Below are 23,216 nucleotides of genomic sequence, written 5' to 3' on the forward strand. Positions count from 1 at the left end.
CTGGGATAAGTGAAATATATCGTTACATTAATTTTGCTTGTGTTACTTTAGAAAATGGCTAGAAGAGCACTTAAAATTACACATGTGGTTCACATGTGGCTTTCAAATATTCCCACTGAACAGTGCTGCTCTAGAGAATTTTTTTTTTCCTTTTGGGTCGCAGACCACGATTTAATTACAACTATGCTATTAGGAAAGCACCACTGTCTGACAAGAAAGCACAACCATTATTTTCAAAGAATGAAATGGTTGCAAAGAATAGACAATTCTTGAAACAATAAACCAAACTGAAAGACAACAAGAAAAGAAAAAGAGATTGACATACAGTAACATAAGCTGATTAGTTTACTAGACCTTAACCGTACCCCTAGATCTTAACACTCTCTGTTCCATACACGTTGTAGCCTTCTCTGTATGTAGCATAATTTTGAGTGTTGGTGGCAGGAGCAGGCTTAAAGTTTTGGGTGTTCTTTGTGAGTTTCATGCGTTTGGACTCTGCCCGTGATTTGTAACAGAATTCTATCAAAGCCACCATCATGGCCAGCCCCAGACCTCCGACAAGTATATAGAAAACGCCTGCCACATTGCTCAGGCTCAGAGCGCTGGTCTTGTCCTAAGAGAAATGAACAAGGCGATTAGTTCTTGGGGAAAACAAAGACAATGGGACATTATAATGCATTGCAACAGTATACGATAGTTCTAAGTTGTAAAATAGCTAAACATTGATGTAAATGCTATGACTGAACTCTGGCAACTGGCTGATGTTTCACAGTGGCCAGCAAGATGGTAGATTGTGCTTCTGTTGACAGTTGTGATCCTCCCCTAAATGTTCTTTTAGTTTGACTCCTTAAATCTATTAGTACCTCAAGATGGTGTCAACAACTAAATAAACAGCACTCGGCCATGGGAGCAAAAGTGGAAACACAAGCACAATTTATTCCTCTGCCAGCTTCGATAAACACCATTTGCCAGAGTTGAGCTGTGACATCATCTCTGTCAATGTAACACTCTTTTCATTTGGGAACTTGAAGCACTCTTTCCCCTCTCTGCCCCGCAACACCTCTTTCTCCCTTGTTCTTGTCAACAACTGGTCTTTAAGATGACAGGTGAGAATGTTAGAGGTTCCTGATATTCATATCTGGGGAGTTATTTCACAAGGGTTTGTTTTAAAAGGATTAACTCTCCCCTTTCACCCAGCGGCTGAGAAATTGCTCCTTTGGGGACTGGTTGCTAAGGCCTCATCCTCAGCACAGCAAGCCTTTGTGCTGCAGGAACAAGGGCACAGCACAAAGAATTGGCTCTGTTCCCTCTTCCTGAGAGTTTAAGGACCCGCTGGGTCCTGAATTGGCTCCATACAAATCAGAAAACTTTTCCAGGAGGCTGATGATTTAAAAAAAAATCCAGCTCATTTTTAGCTTTTACTCCAGGGAATGTAGAGAATAATTAGGAAAAAAAACAAAACAAAACACCCCTATACTCATCTGCTCTCTATTTTAAATGGGGGGAAAATTGAGGAAGCCAGTCAGTGACTTTCAGGTCAAACTGCAAATCTGACCAAGCTATCTGCCTGTATGAAAAAGCAGAAACTGAACTGCTGAACAATGGAAAGAAAAAAGTTGGTGCCTTGAGCCCTACCTTGAGGTAGGATACAGCAAGGGCCAGGAGCCTTTCTTTGAAAAAAATAAAATAAAGTAGCATTTTGTAGTCTTTTTAGAGGGAATGTAACCATTTTGCTGCTGAATACAACGGAATGGAATACCCAAATTGTCAAGCCCGTGAATTATCTTATTCAAATGATTGCACAGTGACCAGATGACGGCCATGGCTGACATTCAACACTCTGCGGCTCAGCCAGTCCTGGTATCATGTAAAGAATTAAATGTAAAGACAATATGGCCATGTCCTGATTCTGTTTTCATAGGAGCCAGTCCTGCACTTGTTTACCTTAATAAAAAGGCCAATTGGAATCAAGTCGCATCGTCGGGAAGGGGGGTAGGGACATGCCTCATGTCTACAACAACCTTGCAAGTAGTCACTCTTCTAGGATGAGTGACAGTTAGCTAGACAAGTGGTAAGAATTTCTATAACTTAGGAAACAATGGATCATCTCCTTAAGGAGGCAGGTGAAGCTATCTGCAAGGATGTTCCACAGTCCATTAGGAAAAGGACCAATTTCTGGTAACCTGCCCTCTCCCATTAGATTTTTATATGTATGTGGTTTTCGATGGGGGAAGAAGTGTCCTTTACATCAGCCATGTAAGCTGTAGCAACAAAGTTTCAAGTTCCATGTATTTAAGTTTCAAAGAATTCCCTGCTGTGGGATGTAGAAAACCAGTAGCAAAATGGTTCACTGCACAAGGAAAATGAGTGACATTTCATGAAATGAATTAACTGATACCACAATATTAGTTCAAAAAAAGGAAAGGCAAAAATTGAAACAAAAAGAACTTTCTTAGGGGAGCAAAGGGGGCAGGAAGGAGGCGGGGAAGAGTGTTTCATGCTTATCAATGTGATGTTATCCTGAGAAGGTATACCCTTAAGGAGCATGCGACTGAATTTTAAAAGTATTACGTACAGAGATTCAAATGACACCTTTGGAAGAGAGAAGTGTGACAGACTTAATGAGATTCGAGATCCAAATAGATGCTGAACTCAATACGACAGCAGCTGAGAGGAGGCTGGCTAATCATTCTGCTTACAGAGACCAGTCTTTGTTATTGATTTCTTTGACTGTTTTCAGGTGGGATTGACATAATATATTCATAACCAAAGGCATTTACAACTACAAAGTCTCTGACACTGTAAGAGGTTAAGAAAAAGTACTGTCACAACTGGGTCATTTTTTTGTTTTTTGGGTTGTCGTTGTTGTTCTGTTTTCTCTTTGAACTCTCGAAATGTGAAATACAGTAAAACCCCCTTATAACACAGCTCGTGATTTTACTGCTTTGGGAACATGGTGGGTCAGATTGAGTTCCCTAATCGTAAGGATAGCTCGCCGGAGTCGATGACTGATGTCACATGGCAGGCCTCTGAGACTGGTGTTTGCCTCATTCCCTCAGCGCTGGTGTTATAAAGGGGTCCCACTGTGTCAGGGAGTGTCTGTTGGGAAGGAAAGCCGTTTTAGGGTAGAAAATAAACAGTGGTTCAAAATGTGATTGCTAATCAGTACAAAAAGACCTTCAGCGACTGACCTTACTCCCGGAGTCCTTCGCTCCGCATTCCCCCTTATCGTACCACCATTTGTTTTTCAGCTTGTCTAAGATGCCTTGTTCACTGAGTTTCAATACTGCAAGGTTTACAGGCGTTCTTCACGTGGGAAATAACATAAATAACATTATATTATGTTATTTTATGTTATTCAAGCTTCAAACTACTTTAAAACTATAGAAAGCGATAAAGCAGGGGGCCCTGGCCACAGAGTAATTTTAGACACTGCAGGCAACCTGAGCATTACCTTATAAAAATTAACACTACAGCAACGCTATATTTACCAGGGCCTGCCCATATCGCTTTGAGTAATCGGCACACACTGTTAAATAATGAGGATAGAAAAAAGGCACTCCTCAGATAGGCTGTGTGGGGTGAGGAGGGTCTTCCCTCAAGTGACAATTGTCGGCGGCAGCTTGCAGTAGCTTTGTGACGGAGGTGTGTTAGGTTTGATCTAACTGGGTGTCTTGTTGTACTTCCAGACAGAAAGCACGTTTTATGGAGGAGTGGGGAAGGGAACGGGACCAGAAGGGGAGGCGTTTCCACATGTGGAGACAAAAGGATGAATCCGAACAGAATAGAAGATAGATTCTACGTGAGTAACATGCCTTCTGATGAGTTGTCCTTTATTATACATATCTGTTGCGCAGCTGAAAATGATCTCAGAAAGAACTCTACTACATACATGTCTGCACAAACTGAATTCTTATGCACATACTTGTCTTAGTATTAAAGGTATAACGTGGACCTCTGAGTTTTGGATAAGAGTACTTTCAGCAATGGGAGAACTGGTCTATGGATTGTTTTTGAGTTACTGATCAGCTGTCTCTCTGATATGGTCATATGTCTGTGAGTGACTCAGATCACCAAAAGGTGAACTAGATTGTTTAAAAATGGATTATTAATATGGCATGACCTAAAATGGCAAGCTGACTGCCCCTATGGGTAGCGCTGTGGAGGAAGTTTAGATACGCTGTTCTAGTGAGATGAGACTTCCTCAACTAAGAGGCTAATAAGTCCCCAGGAGGCCAGCCCACTGCTCCCTCATCCTCCACCTCTTAAAGTGTGAGGACTTCATTCAGAGCCACTGGGCAAATGCAGGATACCCTACTGGTTCTAGGATAACGATTTTCTCTCTTAGAAATTTCTTCAGCTGTAAAATGGGAATAATGACCTTTACTCTGTCTTCTTTCTAGAGCTAATGAATCTTAAATAAAGTATCTCTAATAACTTTAGATTAAAAATGCATTATTTACAGAGGGTGGCATATTTCTATTATGAGGCAATAAACTACTGTGTGTTCAGATTCACATGAACAATATTGCCAATACTAGTGCATGTTTTTCTGAATGCCACCAATTTACCAGGAGGAAAACAGATATATTTATGTAACTATGAACATTCCATAGAATTTCTGAGCTTATTTTGGGTAACTTGGACCCACTAACATATCCAGTCATTGACAAGACTTCTATTGTCACAGAGATCTGGCCTCTATCAGACCAAGTCCCCAAAGCCTATTTCTTTTCTTCTCCCCTTTGCTGTTGAGAGCAGAAGGACCATCTCATCTTGAGAATTCTGAGAAACATATCATCATTTAAAAATAATAGGCAATTTCAGAGTACTTGGGATTTGAAAAACTGTAAACCTTTAGTGTCACAGAGGTGACACTTCCTTGGTTAGTGCAGAGCTTGGCAGCCAGGATGTCTGCATTTTGTTTCTCACCAGGGAACTGAGGTCCTTTTATACTTTAAACAAGTCCTTCAATCAGTGCTCAGAAGCTGAGGCTTCTCAAATGCTAGCCAGACTTGCTTGGAATGCAAAGCAACAAAAGATACTCAGATAAAAATTTGAGCCTCTTTAGGATATTACTGGCAGTGAAAGTTAAGTCTTAGACTTTTGAAGGACAGACAGGCCATCTATGGCCCTGAGATCAGTGTTGGAACTGCCTTCTCCCCTAATCCCCACTATCTGGCCTCCTTCTCTCTCCTTTCCCCCTATTATTTTTTACTTTATCACCACCACCTTTCTTCCAGTGCCGTGCCTTAAGCTAGGCACTGGGACCCAGGCTCAGGATTAGGACAGTTGGCTTAAGTTGCAGGGGAGATGCTTTCCAATGGCATATGGGTGACTGATTCCATCAGGACCTCAGGAAAAATTACAAAGCATTTTTTCTTCCTTTCTGTGCTTCCTCTTTTCTTATTGTAAAGGGCCCAGTGTCTTCACACTGCCCTCTAAGCCCTTACCAGGCCCTGACCTCCCTCAAGCTACTATACTCTTCAGATTACTTCATTCAATTTCTTTAGTACAGCTGCTCTTACTAGAGCCCAGGAACAGAGCAGTCTGATTAAAGGCACTCACACTAAGGTCCAAATAGAGACCTCTCCCTAGAGATCCTGGGTTTTAAAAAATTTGTCAACCCTTAAGTGAACTAGATTGATAAAAGTGTGACATGTTAGTTTAGAACAATGGTTCTCAAAGTGTGGTCTAAGGACCCCTGGAGGATCCCTGAAAACTTTTCATCATAGGGTCTGTGAGGTCAAAACTCTTTTTGTAATAACACTAAGGCATTCTTTGTCTTTCTTACTCTTATTCCCTCATGATGTACAGTGGAGTTTCCTGGAGGCTACATGACCTGTAATATCACAACACATTGAATGAAGAAGCAGAAATGAGAATCCTATTCTCTTATATTAAGCCAGATATTAAAGCTATTTGCAAAACTAGGACAATGCCGCTCCTCACTAATTTTTTTTAAAAGTTATTTTTCATAAAAAGTATGTTATTTGTGTTAATATACATTGGGTTTATTATTTTTAAGTGAGTTAATACATTATTTTAAAATTCTTCAGTTTTAATTTCTGATATGTTAAGTGTTAATAGACTTAATACATATGAACAAAATCTTTTGGGGGTACCCTATAACTTTTAAGTGTGTAAAGGGGTCCTGGGATAAAAAGGGTTGAGAAGCACTGGTTTTAGAGGAGGGTAGACTTCTCCCCTGCTGGGGCCTAGTCTGGGCTGCCACCCTCCACTCTTGCCAAAACCCAGGCTGAGCATTTAAGCATCCAGGTCAGCAATTTAGCATCCTACTTTTCTGACAAATGGCCTACCCCTGCCTTAGGCCATCAGGTGCCCCCCACAGAACGGTTGGTAGCTGCTCTCTGCTCCCATGGCCTCCACAGTTACAGTAGAGGTTACCTTAGAGCAATGGTTCTCAATCGGGGGTCATTTTGTCCTCCAGGGGACATTGGACAATGTCTAGAGTCATTTTTCACTGTCACAACTGGGAGGGCAGGGAATGCTACAGGCATCTAGTGGGTAGAGGCCAGGGATGCTGTTAAACACCCACTAGGCACAGGGAGGCCCTCCACAACAAAGCCCCAGATGTCAACAGTGCTGAGGCTGAGAAACCCTGCCTTAGAGCGTCCAGACCTCATCTGTTGCCCCAGGGCTTTAGAGAAATCTGACAAATGACATACCCTTAGAAGTTTAGTCTTTGATTGGAAAAAAAAAATCACAGGGCTTAAGGAACCTGGCAGGGAACCAATGTGCGTTTGGGAACTTCTAAATAAAAATGAAGGAGAAAAACAAACATTTTAAGATGTAGCACAGCCAAGGAGCATAAAAGCTGTAATCAGAAATCACAGATAATGCCACTTAACAAGGTTAGGATAGCTGCCAAGAAAAGAAAATACTTTAAAGGCCAAATCTCCTAGAATTGTATGTTGCTGCGGGGTAGAATAAATTCCCAAGATGGCAGAGAAAAACTGCTTTTACCCACATAATTTTCTCTCTTACTGTACCTTACTGGGTGTATTGCCAAACTCAATTCAAATCAACCAAATGTATTGACACCCTCCTCCCAACACACACACACACACACACACACACACACACACACACACACAATTTGGTATTTTAACGGAAGTGGAATTAGGTGGACATCCGGTCATTTTAAATGTCACTTTCCTCATGATGCCATTTTTCTCTTCACCCAGTATTTTCTCTCCCTCCTCCTTCCTTTTCTACCTTGTCTTATTATTTGGGCCCAGGTCTTATGTCTCCCTCTAGGCTGTGTTTCTCAAGGGGAGGGACCATGACTTATTTGTATTCCCCACTCAGAATAGTTCTCTCAATAAATACTTGATTAGAAAACTCTCTTTTAGCTTTTGTTTTTCAGCCTAGTACTTCACACATAATAAAATTATTATTATTATTGGTCAAGTTTAATAATCACTTTAAGAAGGTAGATTTATGGTCTCTATAAGTAAAGAAATCGAGGCACAGATAGGTTAAGTAATCGGCTCAGAACTGCACAGCAAATTGTGGGGCAGGCCAGAAGGCAAATTAACATGCATCCAACTCTGTACTGTACATTCTCCAATGGAACACACAAAAAAGGGGTAGCAGTCCTCATTGTTTTCATTCTTAGGGCTTGGATGCTCATAATGAATTTTTTCTTTAGGGATCACCATACTCCAACTAACTATCAGCCTTGCAAGGGCATATCTAGCAGCTGGGGCCTTTCACTGTGATGCAGCAATACGTCTCCAGGGGAATGTTTCAGAGCAATTACTGTAGGCCCTTAACTGGTACCTGAGAGAATTATAAGTCAGAAATATTTACTGTACTCACTTCAGTAGAGAAAAGAAAGAATTAAACAAAGTAGGTCAGATTCCTATCATGGAAATTAGGCAGGCATTCTCCCCTCTGAAGGGCTTGCTATGGACGTTTTGCTGAGTAGAGCCCTCATAAGACAAAAACACAGGTTGACAAGCTTAGGGAGAGAACAGGAGGGCTTTGTGATGTAATTTCAGGGGGTCTGGGAACATCCCCCTGTCCACAAATATTTTCCTCACTGGTACCTGAATTTCCATCACGAGAATTTCACACCTTTAAGTTTGAGCCACATTCCTTGTTAAAACACAAAGCTTCCTGAGAAATGGGAAAGGAAGCAAAGAGTAACTATTTCTAAACTTCAACTCTTTGTTCCATTTCATTTAAAAAATGTTCGGGGGGAAAGGGTGTAAACTTCTCCTATGTAAAGGGTGTAAATTGCACCCATGTCATAAAAATGTATATGGATTGTTGATCAGATGGAGAGGATGAGAGCGAATGTGAACTAGATAGTCAGTTAGCAGTATGTGAAAGTAGCACAGACCTGTGGCAGGATGACTATTCCTGAGTGCTGGCAACAGTCACGGAGTAGCATCTATTTTTTTTTTAATTGGGATAGTAATGTAATTCATAATGCCTTGAAAATGAGTTCTATTTTTGAAGAAAACATAACTGGCTGCTACAAATTTCTGCTTATCATCTCTGCCATCCACACCTGGCAACAACTCAGCGACAAAGCACTGTGCTCATTAATCCAGGGCATCCAGCCCCGGGTGGCTGTTGTCTAGGTTCCCAGCTCATTCCTGGGAGCTATGAACCAGCCATTGCAAAGTTCAGTGTCATCTTAGTGATGGCCAGTGCTACATATGAAGACAGTTTTGGGTTAAGAAGACCATTTATTTTTTTCCCCTGTGAAAGTAGAAACTGCTTATTAAAAAAAAAACCTAAAACTAAAAATGTTGATATGTTTCAAAAGAACGGTCCAATTTAGTTTTCAATTTGATTTCAGGAAATACCTAAAATAGGGAGTTTGGAGCCACGTTGGATTCTTTCTTATGAAGAGAGAAATGTGGACAGAGTGGCTTGAGGGTGCTGAGTTTTCCCATAGTGGAAAAGAAAAAAAAATGGCCTTGTGAATTAATGACCAAGTTGATTCCTCCATATGGTGATCCTAGAAGGGTTGAGATAAGGATTTGTACCATGGATATTGTTCTGGGCCTGAAAAATATAGGATATGGTGTATGTGTATGGTGTAGTATGGTGTAGTATGGTGTAAATATGGTGTAGTATGATTGATCTGAGAGAATGTGGGATATACTCTGCTCTACATGGCTTCACTTCTCCTTTCTGAGCACGGACACCTAAAGAGCAAATGTCTGTTTAATAAATGATGCCAAGAGATCATCACTGGTGCCCTTAGGAGGGATGGATATATGTGTAAATATGTAGGTCATGGAGGGAAAGACAAGGAGATCACAGAGAAGTAAAAGAAATATGCGAGCAAGGATGGTGTATTTGCATAATTAGAAACTTGCTCTAAGAACACAATATCTGAATGATGATAACAGAAACTTATCACAAGCTAAGCTGGAAGCCCATCCCTCATGCTATGCTTCATCCGAAGCTCACTCTAAGTTACTGCTTTGTTTCTTGGTACCTAGTGATTTTTTTTGAACAGCTTCTAAAAATTATCTTCGGCCCAGTGGAGGGAGAAAAGCCATCTTTCACTGGCTTTTCTACTGAAGATATTTCAGGTTTTCATGGTGACAAGTCACCTTTCCGAATTGCTCACTTGCTTCCCTAGCTTTTTCAGGCAGGAAGGCAGTTACAGACATCTCTGCCCAGGCAGGGCTTGATTTATTAAGTTGAAGCCAATTGATAACCAAGCAAGAGGAGATTCTTTGTTGGATAAAAGGATTTATTCTACAGTCCTTTATATTCTTTTCCATAGGTTACCTTGGGATATGTGTAGTAAAGGGATTTACCTCTCTACAGTAGCTGTTGGAGGCTGTGGAAGTTCAAAATATGCCCTAGACTACATTAGTATCTGGACCCCTTTAAAGAAGCTGTATCGATTTCTTTTCACAGGGGTTTCTGGATGCAGCAATTCTAGGAGAATGAAGGTTTAAGTTATTTTAATCTTTCTATCCTTGGATCAGCCTGAACTTTCTCCACAACCTGGGAGCAGGCACATATGACTGCTGGCAATACTGGACTCTGGCCGCCCAAGTGACCCTCATTCCACAGGGGCAGCTACAATGATTTGCAGAGTTGTGCAGTGCTTAGCTGCTAGACACTTCCTCTGAGACAGTATTTATATCATGTAGTTCACAAATGTAGCTCAAACCTACTTAACTCCTTGCTAAAGAGATCATAATTTAATATAAGTGCAAAGAGCAAATTCAGTAATGCATGCATATAACATTAGGAGTTGAAAGCTGTGAGTTATTTTACTGAGGGCCCAACAATGGTAATGATTGAAACCTATTGATGAGCATCTGTGCTAGAGAAGCAGCCCTCAAAGTCACTTGGAGATATGTGGATAAAACCAGGGCATTTCCAAATGATAACCTCTCAAATTCAAAGCGATAGATCCCTTGATTACACAAGTTGTGAGTTTCACTGATGGATTTCTGCCAAACTGGGCCTTTGTCCAATCTCTCCCTCTAGAACAGGAAACCTAAACCATTATGGGTTGTGGACTGTCTCACATAACCTGATTTGTCTGGGAAGACTTCTTACTCAATTTGTCCCTGACAGGGAGAAGGGGCTCAGGGAAGATGCTAAACCTCTGGAGAAGCCAGTTTTGTTTAAGATGTGGCCACAGATAATTTCCCATGTACATAATTCATATGATTTACTTGAAAACTCTGTTTGGAGATCCATTAAAAATTCAGACTATCACACTTCGTTGGGTTTTATCACATACAAGTGTATTTTCTTTAGTTCATCCCAATGGTACTGAGAAAGAGAGGCATAGATTGAGAAGGACAGAAACCGATCTTTACCAGAAACTCACATGACAAATGTTTCTGAAGACATCTAGTTCATTCTCCTGATTCTAGGCAAAATATTCATTGAGAGTTTAATCTGATGGGTGCCAGCATCCTGTCTTTCCCCCCAATAACCCTCCGTTGACCATGACCCATAGAAAAATAATCAGTCTTAGCTTACACTCCAATAGATTGCAACAAATGGGGGTCTGTATATCAGATCTGAAAGCTGACTTCTGGTTGCTGCTCCAGGGTACATGCCACCCTCTTCCAGCTCGCATGCTAGCATCCACTTCTCTGCATTTCCAGCAGTGATGCTAGGCAAGACACACTAGCAGAGTCAGTCTCTCCGTCTCTCTCTCTTTTTTTTAATGTAACATATGCTATTGTCTTAGGTCTATATTTTGAGAAATATTTGCTTCAAAGCCAGATGAAAGTAAGTTTTATGGTGAATCTAGCACTTGGACCACACTTTTGCCACCTTTGACAAATGGAGATTTGCCTCATGTGCCAAGGGCCAGATGCTATACCGCTCTCTAGGAAGTCAAAAGAGAATGGATTTCAGTTGTTCTCCCTAAAAGAAATCTGCCCCCACCCTGTTCCACCAACCTCAATTCCCACCCTCATCGAATGTATTTCAATCATTTCAAATCTTTTGTGTTTCTTTTCCATGGCTGTCCTACCTTTCAGAGAGTGTAGTTCTATAATCTTCTTTCCAAATGAAAGGAAACCAAATGATTTGGCCTTAGAGGGGCAGAAAGGGCATAGACATGTACCATTTAACTGTGCACTGCAGTGGTGTCTTTCTTCTTGGCAATTGTTCAACAGCATTCTTACCTTCAGGCTTTTCAGTCCTGCTGCTCTTTCTGTAGCTCTGGTGTTGGACATTTGCTCATTATTTGTCAATAAGAAACACATTCAAGTTATCAGGATAATACCAAAGGCAAATAATCACATCCTAATCATAGAAACCATGTTAAGGCCACGCAGTCAATTTCAAAAAAAAAAATTCACTAGAATGGATTAATTTTTAAAAATGTTTTCTTTCTGGATTACAATTTTTTTCCGGTGGTAGAATTTATTCTTTAACACCATCTGGTAAAATCAATGGTTTTGGTAGTCCCTGGACTGGTTCAGTTCTTAAGGCAAAAAGGTCCCTTGTTTGAAGCAGCCACTTGAAAGAAAGTGAGGGTTTGCTCTTGGGAAGAAAACCTGAGGAAGTTCAAGGAGCAAATTTAGTCACTATCAGGAAAGATAACTGTCAGTTTCTTCATACTTCCAGGAGGCGGCACCAGCATAGAGACATGCAAACCAACGAAGAGCGTAATATACTCACCCTACTCCTTGATCCCAAACCAGTCTCGGTGATTCACAGGAACTTCTTCTAAGACCCAGGGAGTGCCATCAATCTGTAATGATTCTTGACTACACACATAACAGTGTCAATAGAGAGTCACTGGGATCCATCTTAACCCTGGGTATCCAAAATGTCTACCTTTAGGGATGGCTCCTGCCAATAAAAGGTCCATCTTGTTGCAGGTAAAAGACAGATGCAGATTCACATCAATTACCCAAGGCCCAAGAATGTCAAAGAATTCTGGGTGTGGAAGAGAAGTGGTTAAGAGATGGTGGCATAGGAGAGGAGAATTGTAGACATACATGGAAGAAGAAGAAATACACACAAAACTGAGGATCTCATTTATATATATAGGAAACACAGTACCACATCATTCATCTCTGTACCACCAAACAGAAGCCGAGGACATTTGGAAATGTGCTGTCCTAAAGTATAAATTTTTTTCTATCTCTTAATAGGACACTTGCTAAGCAAATGTATGGGATTAAAAAAAAAGATTGTTAGTTATAGGGAGGAGGAACATGTTTGAATTTCTTAAGAGAACAACTCTTTTTAGGTACTTTAAAAGCACCCATGTGAAAGGAAGCACAACTAATTTTAATTGCAAGCCATTTTTGAAATTTACTAAAACAAGTTCCCTAAGTTCTTTCCTAGCATCACATTGGTTAGTTTATTCTAGTTCCTATATATTTGTGAAGATAATAAAACTGCATTTCTCTATCAATACTCTATAAATCATAATGGTCATCCAACCATTTACTTAATTAATGGAAGTTTAAGTTCATATCCTATCCTTATCCCTTACTTGCCTATATGCCTTACAAGTTAAGGCGCCTCTCATTGCAGTCAAGTCGTTCAGAATGGTCTCCTTTAAACATTCTGTTCCAATGTCCCCCAAAGCACGCAAAGTGTGCTGATTTTCTGCTTGGAAAATATGCACACTGGAAGTCGATTTAAATCCCGGGATAGAACTAAAACCAGGACAGTTCTAGGGTGAGGTGGGGTAGAGTTTATAATGCCTTATCACCCATCACAAATAGATTGTTTCATTGACCAGCCCCCTTCAGGTAAGGTAAGGTTAGGTTACATGGGGAAGCTAAGCTGGTGCCCTTTATCCAAGATTAAGGGAATGAAGCGGGGTGGGTGGAGGGATCAGAAGAATTTGAAAGTTTGAGGGGACAAGCAGCTGGGGAGGGAGGCTGATGTGGTAATTCAGCAGCTGAATCTCTATTCTGTGATTTACAGCGACAGACTTTCACTGGCTGTGTCACAAACCCCTGGTGATTGGGGTTTATAGCTCTTTATTGGCTCTTAATTACTGCATTTGCACACACAGTGTAATAAAGCACTAACACAAAAGGGTGGTTTGCAGGTTAAAAATTCCCAAACCACAGCTCTAATTTCCATGATCCTTGCCTGTGCATTTATAGTCCATCATGGAAGGATCAAGTCTGATTTGTTTAGGCCCAATTAACCCAGGTTTAGGAAATTGGTGAAACCAAGCAGTGTTTTAGTTCTAACCTGTAGGTCTGCTGCAGGGGCTACCTTGGTGACTGACCTTGTCTTTATTCATTGTATCAGAAAAATAAAAAACTCTATTTCATTAGCTTAAGCGAGTGCACATTTAAAACAGCCTGATCATTGCTTGTTTCTTCCATAGAATAGTAACATTTTGAGAAAAGGCTTAGAATGTGTAATGTCTCATGTCAGGGGGGAAAAGTCAACAATTTAACATAATTGCCCGTTTATCATTATTTAAGGGTTGCAGGGGAGAAAGAGGTGGGGGGGGAGAGGGGGAGAGAGAGGGGGTGAGGAGAAGGGGGAGAGAGAGGGGGTGGGGAGGGGGGAGAGAGAGAGAGATAAGTAATACATGCTTTTCTCCGTCTCCTGGTCTCAGAGATAATAGGTGTAGAAGCGTTTTTGAAAAAGTAAAAGCACTCATAAATGTCAGGCTTTGTGATTATTGTCATTTTTAGTCATCAGTACTGAGGGCTGGAATGGCTTAAATATGCTATTTGCCTTGTAACCAAGGTAGTTGAGAATAAACCTGATTTTTATGGAAATCTATCACATGCAATCAGATTCACATTGCTCATTGGATGGGTAGATGTGATAAATTGCTGTCTACAATATTATCACCAGAGGTGACCCTGAAAGTCAGCAGAGATTTGTGACAGCATTAGCTGTGTGACCTTCTCAAAGTCACCACCATCTCTGGGTCTCACTTTCTCTATGAAATGATGGTCTATTTGTCAATTGTCATGTTAACTGGGGATGGAATACAATAAAGAAATGTAATTCTCAAGCCATTTTACTAATACAGTTAAAACTCACTGATTTGGACTAACAGAGGGGAAGGATTATCTGAAGAAGAAAGTCCTGAGTTACAAAATAGGTTCGAAGAATGACAGTTTCATTACTTTAAGTCTGTTTTGTAATTCAAACTCACTATAAAACATTGCCTTAGTGGAGGTCCTCGTGAGAACTGCTTTAGCAGATAAATTTGTAATGAATATGATTATATCTAAAATAATGCTTCCGACATTTGAAAAAGGTTTGTTCTCTTAAGGAAAAATTCAACAGGCAGTCTAGTCTAAACTCTTCATTTGTTTAACAAACCTCTCGACCTCTCTTAGACTGTAGACTGGTGCCTGTCCAGTTTATCTCAAATTATAAATTAGAGGGCTCCAAAGTAATGAGGTTCCACTGCCTTTTCTACCTTCTTCTCCATTGATTTGTTTTTGGCATCACCACTAAATAGTGGTAACACAGATTCAAGTTCATCTCTTGCCCCTTCTCTTGCTCACTCTCAGAAAACTGCAGGTAGCAAGAAGGAAGGAGATAAAGGCAAGCTCCTTGGTAATCCAGAAATGGAATAAACAATTGTTGGATATGCAGCACTGATCATACTATTATCCATAGTTGAGAAAGGGCTCGACTTACTTCAAAAGGTTGTCTGGAGGAATGACCAAAAAAAAGTGATTTGAAAGATGCCTGGCAAGTAGCACTATGGCCAAAGACATTGGAAATATCTAGGATCTACTGAAATATTTTTCTATTTGCATATCAAAAATCAGATAATCTGGAAATCGTGGGGCTGGCAACAAAGTTACTTGATAATTTTGCAGCAGTATTAGCTGAGGAAATATCTGGGTGAAAAGTAAAAATTCAGCCAGATGTGTGCAGATTTTTTTGTTTGTTTATGTAACATCAAACATCTGGTTATTTGAAAACTTCTGGGCAGTTGGCATCCTGTGGATGTTTTAGAATCATCTTGATACAGTCCATGGCTCCTTTTTAACCATGCTGGGTATGAATGATGAATTTGTGACAGACATGTATCCAATCCAGCTCAGTTTTTCACTCTGCAACTCACTTGAATGATATAATTAGGTTCTCCGTGGCCTGATAATAAAATGAGAAAAAAGACCAGGAAGAAGGTTCTAAATACTCTAGGCATCAGGTGAGCCACTACAAAACTCAAATGAGCCAAGTCAATGGCATCAGTTCACACTGGTGGGAGAGGAAGTTACTGCTTTTTGACACATAGTAAAACCTTGATTAATTGGAATCCATTAAGGGATGGATGGAATTTTCAATAAGAATACTCATTTTGTCTCATTCTTGGCTAATCACACTTTTTTTTTCTCAAAATGCTTGTATCCACTTTCTTGCCTCAGGCAAGCGGCCTCTAATGTTTGAGGGTCAATCCAGATGGAGAGCAGATAGAGCTGAGTGTGACCCAACCATAGGTCATCTCTTGGCAAGTGACTGAAAAAAAATCAATTCCTTGCAGTCTTCTTTTTTGGTACTACTGCTGCTTTCTCATCAATGTGGAGTACTGAGGGGGGGCAATTCAGTTAGTTGGGGTACTGGTTAGGTGAGCTCTGGTTAATCAAGGTTTTACAATAAAAGACCTCGCCAATGCTTGGTAAGATTATGTCCTGAAGAAAGTCATTTTTAAATTTATTTCTTGGAAAGTGCTCTGTGTTTCCAAACCCATATTATACTGCAGACTGGCAAACTAACTTTTCCGTCAGAGTCCTGAGGAGTGGAGAGAGAAAGAGAGGAGCAGAGGTGTAACCATTGTCTCTGAAGGAGAAAAGTTTTGGCTTGCCTGTCTGTTGGTCTCTGATTGGGAAACACTATTCTTCACCTTAAGACGCCCATGGTATCTTGGTCGTACAAGAGCCGATCTTACATGCTTCAATATAATTCTCATGCCCTTTGGGCCATGGAGGATTCTGTTTTCAGGTCCTCTCCTGTACTTACCCGACGTGTCTTTCCATCATTTGGTATTGTGGCTTCTGAGCTTGCCCCTATTTCTTGTTGCTTGGTTGAAGGCTATTCATCCTTTCTAGCCCCAAAGAGCATTAAGGAGCCAAAGGAATGCCAAGTAAGATGGTTTTTCTCACAACGGTAGCCTGGATAACCATTAGACCTACCTGAACTAAGAACACAGCTAAGGAGAAGCCACATCAGGGATTCACACACATAGAGTATCAGTTAGGTGACGCGCTTGTTTAAATATACAAAATATCTTTGTAAAGTCTCTATATGTGGTGACTTATTGAAGAAAGACCCCATTTAACTTGAAACTGAGCTTGCTCTTTGGCTTTCAAGTTGAGTGGGGCCAGCTTAAATAGGCCATCACATATAGAGAGCAACATCTCACCACTCAAACACATGATGGAAGAAGCCAACCAGCCACTGTAAGCAACCATCATACCATCATGCCTTAGGGGAAAAAAGGCTGTAACCTGACTTTTCAGTAGATGGATTTGATTTCTCACACCACTCATCTGAGGCAGGTGGGGACAGTCTTAAGGAAAGCCTCGGGCTCTTGAAAGCCTAGGGCGTTGAAACCTACACCACAGCCTTCATAAGGCAAGCGGTCTGGTGTGTGAGGGGAGGGAAGGGGTGTGGATGGGGAGCCTCTGTCTGGGAGTTTAAGAAGGGACCCAAGTTAGATCAAAACTGCGGGCAGTGCCCTGGAGCCTTTCTAGGTCCCAAAGCTGCCAGGCAGGGGAATAACCTGGTCATTCCACTTTATGTGTGAGTCTTGTGCTCTCTCCTCAATAATAAGATAACAGTCTTGCCGATTACTCGTCACTAAGGGTACCCGGTTGTGGTGACATTGAGGCTGACCTTGGAGTCACCGCCCCCGCTGCCGCACTCTCCTTTGTCGTACCACCATTTGTTTTTCAATTTGTCCAAGAGGCCTTGCTCATTCAGTTTTAATACTGCCAGGTTAACAGCATTTCTTGAAACGATAAAACATAACTTGTAAGAAAATGCACAAATGCTTAGGAAATCGTTAACGTATAAAAAGGAGCACAAGAGGACAAATTGGCTAAATTTCACAGAACGTGGAGCTATAAAAATGTCTGTACAGCAAATACAGGGTTAAATATTGGAAGGTGGCATGGAGGATAACATTTGCTCAAAACTGAAGTGTGCGGGATGGGGAGATTGTCTTTGATAAAGAAAGTAACAAGAACACCACATCCATGCAATTAACATTCGTCACATATGGCACCATAGCTTGGCTTTTACCATTTAAATTGAAAAAGCCGTTGAACTGTAAAATTAAAACAGCAACAAACAGTCAGAGAGGACAACACAGAGAGAGAACATTAAAAAAAATGGATGCATTAAATAGATGAAACCATAATTTACCGTCTTATTTAACTCCATGGAATATTGTAGATTTTAAACTTTTAAAAGTTACCTCAAAATCCACAAGAAAGAAAATGACAACAAAATGCATCAGGGTAGGTGGAATACTATAACAACACGGATATTGTTATATTATTCCACCCACCTTAATGCTGAGCCTTTAGGGGTTGCCACACCATAGCCTTTGGAATCCAGATTTCCACCAACTTTCATTGTATCACACGGTTTTCTCTGCTCAATGTACTCATTCATGGTTGACTCCAGCAGGAAGGCGAACTTTCCCTTGGACTTCCGCACTCGGGCCACTCCGTCTGCTGTTGTTTTGGTAAACACAGATGGCTCTGCTGATTTCATGTAAGACCACATTTTCTCATAGACAGCAATCTTGGATCTCTGCAACAGAGATGAGAATTCTTAGAGCTACCTTCAGATATTAAAACTGGAAGAGGCCTCAGTGCAGTGGTTTTCAAATAGTTTTGATTGCCATCCACAGTAAGAAAAGCACGTTACACTGCAACCCAGTAAGTACATTCATACATGTGTAAACATGGTTCCAAAATAGGTTTCTCAAAACCACACTCATCTTTGCTATGTGTGGTACTCTCTGATAGCTTCTATTCTATTTGAATTCACTTAGAAAAATGCCAGTCAGGACCCACTAACTTGATTTTATGGCTCCAATAATGGGTCGCAACACTTTGAAAAACACTTTCTTAGTTCAATATTTCTCTCAATTCAGAAATCACTCCTACACTATCCTGCTATGTGATTACCCTATACTGCCTGCAAGAAAAACAAAACAAAACAAAAACGGCTATTGGAAGGGAGTGTACAACCATTTTAGTTAGCCTACTCCAGTATGGGGCATTAATTATTGTAAGAAAGTACTTCCTTATTCTGACCTGAAATTTGTTTCTCTATGACTCCTACCCTTTACTACTATCCACTAGAGCTATGCAAAGTAATTCTGTTCCTTCTTCTACATGGTGGTCCTTCAGATATTGCAAGGTTGTTGTTATGCCCCCTCTTCATCTCTTCATCAGGTTAAACTCCACTGATGTCTAATACTATTCCCGGAAGCCTCATAGAACCCCATGGGTCTTTTCCCCATGGGGTTCTAGCTAGCAGTGTCTCTCTTAAATTGGAGTGTCTAGAAATAAGCATGGCATCTCTGTTATACGAGAAGGACAGAATGAAAAAAACTGCTTCCTGTCATTGGAGCATTATTTTCTATCACTACTGCTTGAGCTTTCGTTAACATATTTAGTCTTTCAACCATCCTTTCAACAAATACCTATTGAGCACCTGCTATATACAAACCACTCTGCTCAGTGGTGTGAAGAATATGAGAGTCCTTCCCTCAATTCAGATTGAGGTCAAACCCTCCAAACTGTTAGCTTTTTGTACCATGCCGAGTCTCCCTCATCGTTAGCTTTTTGAATTTAATTCCATTAAATTTCAATTCAATTCAGGTGGTCCTTAGAACGTGTACTAAATACTTACAGGTCTATGTTAGGCATTTTGGAGAATATAAAGGAAGCATGGTCTCAGTGACCCCATGACTTACAATTGAGTTGGGAGCTAGATCCTTAGGAATGAAAACCCTAGAGAAAAATTAAAAAGAATCTTTGACCAGAAGTGAGATAGCCTGGTAGAAACTATAAACACATGCCATGTTTTCAAGCATCCTTTTATTGCGTTTTCTGGCCTCTACCTCAGCTTTTTGGATTGTTTATTTAGCTGCTCTTCTCTGGACTTTGGCCAGCTGCATTGTGTCTTTCTTGAGGCTTGCTTGGACCTGCTCAAAAAATTCCAGAATTATTTGCACTCCCAGAACTATCACCATGGAAATTAAGCATTGTGTTTATGGCAAGCAGATCCTTACTGAGTCACTGAAATTATTCACTGAGATGAAATATGCTTGATTTTGCATAAAGAACAGGACAAAAAGCCAATATGGCTGAAGCCGAATGAACAAAAGGGAGAAAGGTAGGCAAAGAGCTGAGAAGAATAATCAAAGGTCAGATCTTGTAGGGCCCTACAAGATAGGTCATGGTAAAAAGTTTGGATTTGTTTTACATGTGATAGGAAACCATTGGAGGATTTGAGGAGGAGTGTGAGAAGATCAGATTTAAAAATTTAAAGCATTACTCTAGCTGCTGTATGGAGACTAGACTATGAGGTGGGCCAGAGTGGAAGCAAGGAGATTGGTTAGGAGGCTATCCTAATGAACCAGGGAAGAGATGGTTGTGACTTGGACTAGGCCGGGAGCAATGGAGGTAGAGGGAAGAGGTTGGATTCAGGATATGGTTTGGGGAGATAGCAAACAAGCCTTGCTGATGGACATCTTCACCTGTTGGACCTAGAGACACTTTCAGATTGAACATTTCCAAACCAAACTTACTGTCTTCCTTGTACAGCCTGGTTCTCCTTCTAAATTCATCAGCAAACTACCTAACATCCAAGCCAGAAAGTTTGGTTTTTCTTCTTTCTTCAGCCTCTCATTATGCCATGTTTATTCTAACATAGAAATGCCTGTAGGGTCTATCCTTTTGTTTTCTTTTCGTTCTCATTACCGTTGTCCTGGGGCAGGCTCTCCTCAGATTTTGGTCTAGACTGCATTGCCTCCTAACTGGTCTCCCAGCCTCACCTCTCTCTTCAAGTTATCCTCCAGTGATCCTTCCAAATGTAAATCTCATCAAGTTACTTCATTCTTTAAAATTCTCCGATAGTTCCCTAATAGCTACAGGCCAAAATCCAAACTCTTACGTATGATGATATTCAAGAGTCTTTATGATCTTGACTACTCTCCTAGGAGCCAGTCACAATGGACTACTCACTGTTCACTGAAATATACCACACATTTGCATGTCTTCTACCTCTGGTTATGCTTTTGCTTCTGCCTGAATTATCCCTATTCACCCTACAAGATCCAGAGTGAATATCATGTCTTCTGTGAAATCTTTCTTGACTCACCTCTGTCCCCACAGAAGTGCTTCCTCAGCTATTCCCCCAAAGTACTTTGTTCGTACGTTTGCTATAGAGCTTTTACTAAATAGCATTAAGGTGAGTTGGCTATGGGTCTGTCTTCTCCATGTTTCTGGGTGATTTTGAGGACAAGTTCATGCCTGATTCATTTTGGTAGCCCTCTTGGAATCCAGCATAATGCCTGATGCATGGTAGGTACTCAAGATATATTTAATAACTGACCTTAGGCCTGATCAGGGTGACAACAAGATTCTTGGTCAAAGATATCAGAAGGTTGGTGAAAATGGCTACCAGCACTAATTTTATAGCACTGTAGAATTCTAGAGCTGAAGTTACTCTAAAGATCATTGGATCTTTCTTTTTTGTAAATAGGTTCATTAGAAAACAAACTTATGGTTACCAACAGGGAAAGCGGGGGAGTGATAAATTGGGAGATTGGGATTGACATATACACACTACTGTATATAAAATAGATAGCTAATAGGAACCTGCTGTGTAGCACAGGGAACTCTACTCAATACTCTGTAATGGCCTATATGAGAAAATAATCTTTAAAAAAAGAATGTATGTATGTATATGTATAATTTTTTAACATCTTTATTGGAGTATAATTGCTTTACAATTATATGTATAATTGGATCATCTGGCTCTACACCTGAAACTAACACAACATTGTAAATCAACTATATTCCAATAAAAGTTAATTAAAAAAAAGATCATTGGATCTTTCTCAGCTAAACCACTCAGGATATATGTTTTATAATCCGTGGTTTGTTTGGTTTTTTGCCACTAAGCCTGCCTTTGATGTCCACCCTAATAACTTTCCTCCTAGTAATCAAGACCTCCTAAGATTGAAATGAAATCTCATCCATTGGCATTTATGCTCATTTCACATCACATTATCCTCATCTGACACATGAAACAATTTCTAAGCATCATAATGAAATATTCTCAATGACTTTATTTTATTTCAGTAGGAATTTCCTAGACAATTGCTCAAAGAATTTTTCAAAGTAGTAAATAATTCGGATGCACAGAAAGATATAAAAAATTATGTTAAGAACACCTGTGTACCTGTCACGAAACTTAAGAAATAAAATATTATGAAGTTAGTTGAAGTGTGCCTATGTATCCTCCCTAATTGCATACCCCTCCTCTGGGCCAAAAGTAATCTCTATACTGAATTTGGTCTTTATCATTCCCTTGCATCTCTTTATACTTTTTCTCCTTTGTAATGGCTGCAGAGCATTTTAATCTATGAATATATCATACCTTATTTACCCAATCTCCTACTGAAGGACTCTTAGGCCAGTTCCAATTTTTTGCTATCATAGACAACACTGTGGTGGGTATGTACCTTTGTTCACTTACAAAGAGGCATGTTGTGTTCTTCATCTTGGCCCAATCAAATCTGAGTGAAAGGGAAAGGGGGTTAGAACAATTTGTCTCTTACACAATTTGCAAATAGGCCATTGCTTCCAAAGATAAATTTATAAGGCAAGGGCATAGGGGCCCATGAATTTTGATCTGAGTGTAGTATAATTTGGACTCATTTACTTCATCATTTACTTGAGCGCTTTGATTGCTGATACAGGTTAAAAGGTTTATTCCTTTAGGTAATGATGCATTTCTAGGAGAATAAATGGCAATACTTGAAGTGGGTACTTTAAATGTGTGTGGTGTACATGCAACAGATATTAATGAGTGCAGTAAATGAAAAGTTAGTTAGTGGCAGAAATGATTGGGTCCTGGTTGATGACTGATTTCTGAAGGACGTTAGAAAGGGGAAAAAGAAATGGCTCATTAGTGAGAAAAATTAAGCTGAAATGTTTATCTTCCTAACTAGTATTTAAGTGACAGTATAACATTGAGAAAAAAAGAAAAAAATATCGCTAGCATATATATTTTTTGCAGTCTGTCTTATTTTGGCTGAAATATTGAAGGCAATAAAAGGTATTGGATTTTAGCTCAATCATCTGGAAGAAATTTTAAAAATTATGGGCAGGATGTGTAACAGCAAATTCATTTTTCTCTAACCCACCGTGATTCATTTATTTCATCCCACAGAGCACCATTTTGTACCTAAGAAGGAGTAAACAATGGTTATATAGAGAGGCCATAAGAAATTCTCTTAGAACTGCAAGATAATTAGCAAATGAAATCCAGAAAGAGAAATGCATGAATGGGGGAGGAACAGATTAACCCAAAACAGTAGATAAAGTAGCACACTAGCATTCATGGATTCCACAGTCACTGTTCTGACTATTTGTGATAGACCATGAAGGTCAATGATACGGAGAAGTTTGCTTTTTTGTTGAGGTGAGAATTTGAATCTTGGGCTCTGTGAGGCTGGTGTGTGGAAGCAAGTGATT

General features: G+C 40.2%; 1 protein-coding gene across 1 annotated transcript in view; it reads right to left on the minus strand.

Moving 5' to 3' along the window:
- Positions 1–365: 365 nt before the first annotated feature.
- The window catches only part of GRIA3 (glutamate ionotropic receptor AMPA type subunit 3), a 282,812-nt gene continuing 259,961 nt past the window's right edge, over positions 366–23,216 (minus strand). Inside the window, exons 13-15 of the mRNA XM_060087942.1 lie at positions 18,002–18,249; positions 17,326–17,440; positions 366–613 (exon numbers count right to left, since the gene is read on the minus strand). Of these exons, the coding sequence (XP_059943925.1) occupies positions 368–613; positions 17,326–17,440; positions 18,002–18,249 (609 nt within the window). The 3' untranslated portion in view covers positions 366–367. The remainder of the gene's footprint in view (positions 614–17,325; positions 17,441–18,001; positions 18,250–23,216) is intronic.

The sequence above is a fragment of the Mesoplodon densirostris genome, chromosome X (genome assembly GCF_025265405.1).
Source record: "Mesoplodon densirostris isolate mMesDen1 chromosome X, mMesDen1 primary haplotype, whole genome shotgun sequence".
Classification (NCBI taxonomy): Eukaryota; Metazoa; Chordata; class Mammalia; order Artiodactyla; family Ziphiidae; genus Mesoplodon; species Mesoplodon densirostris.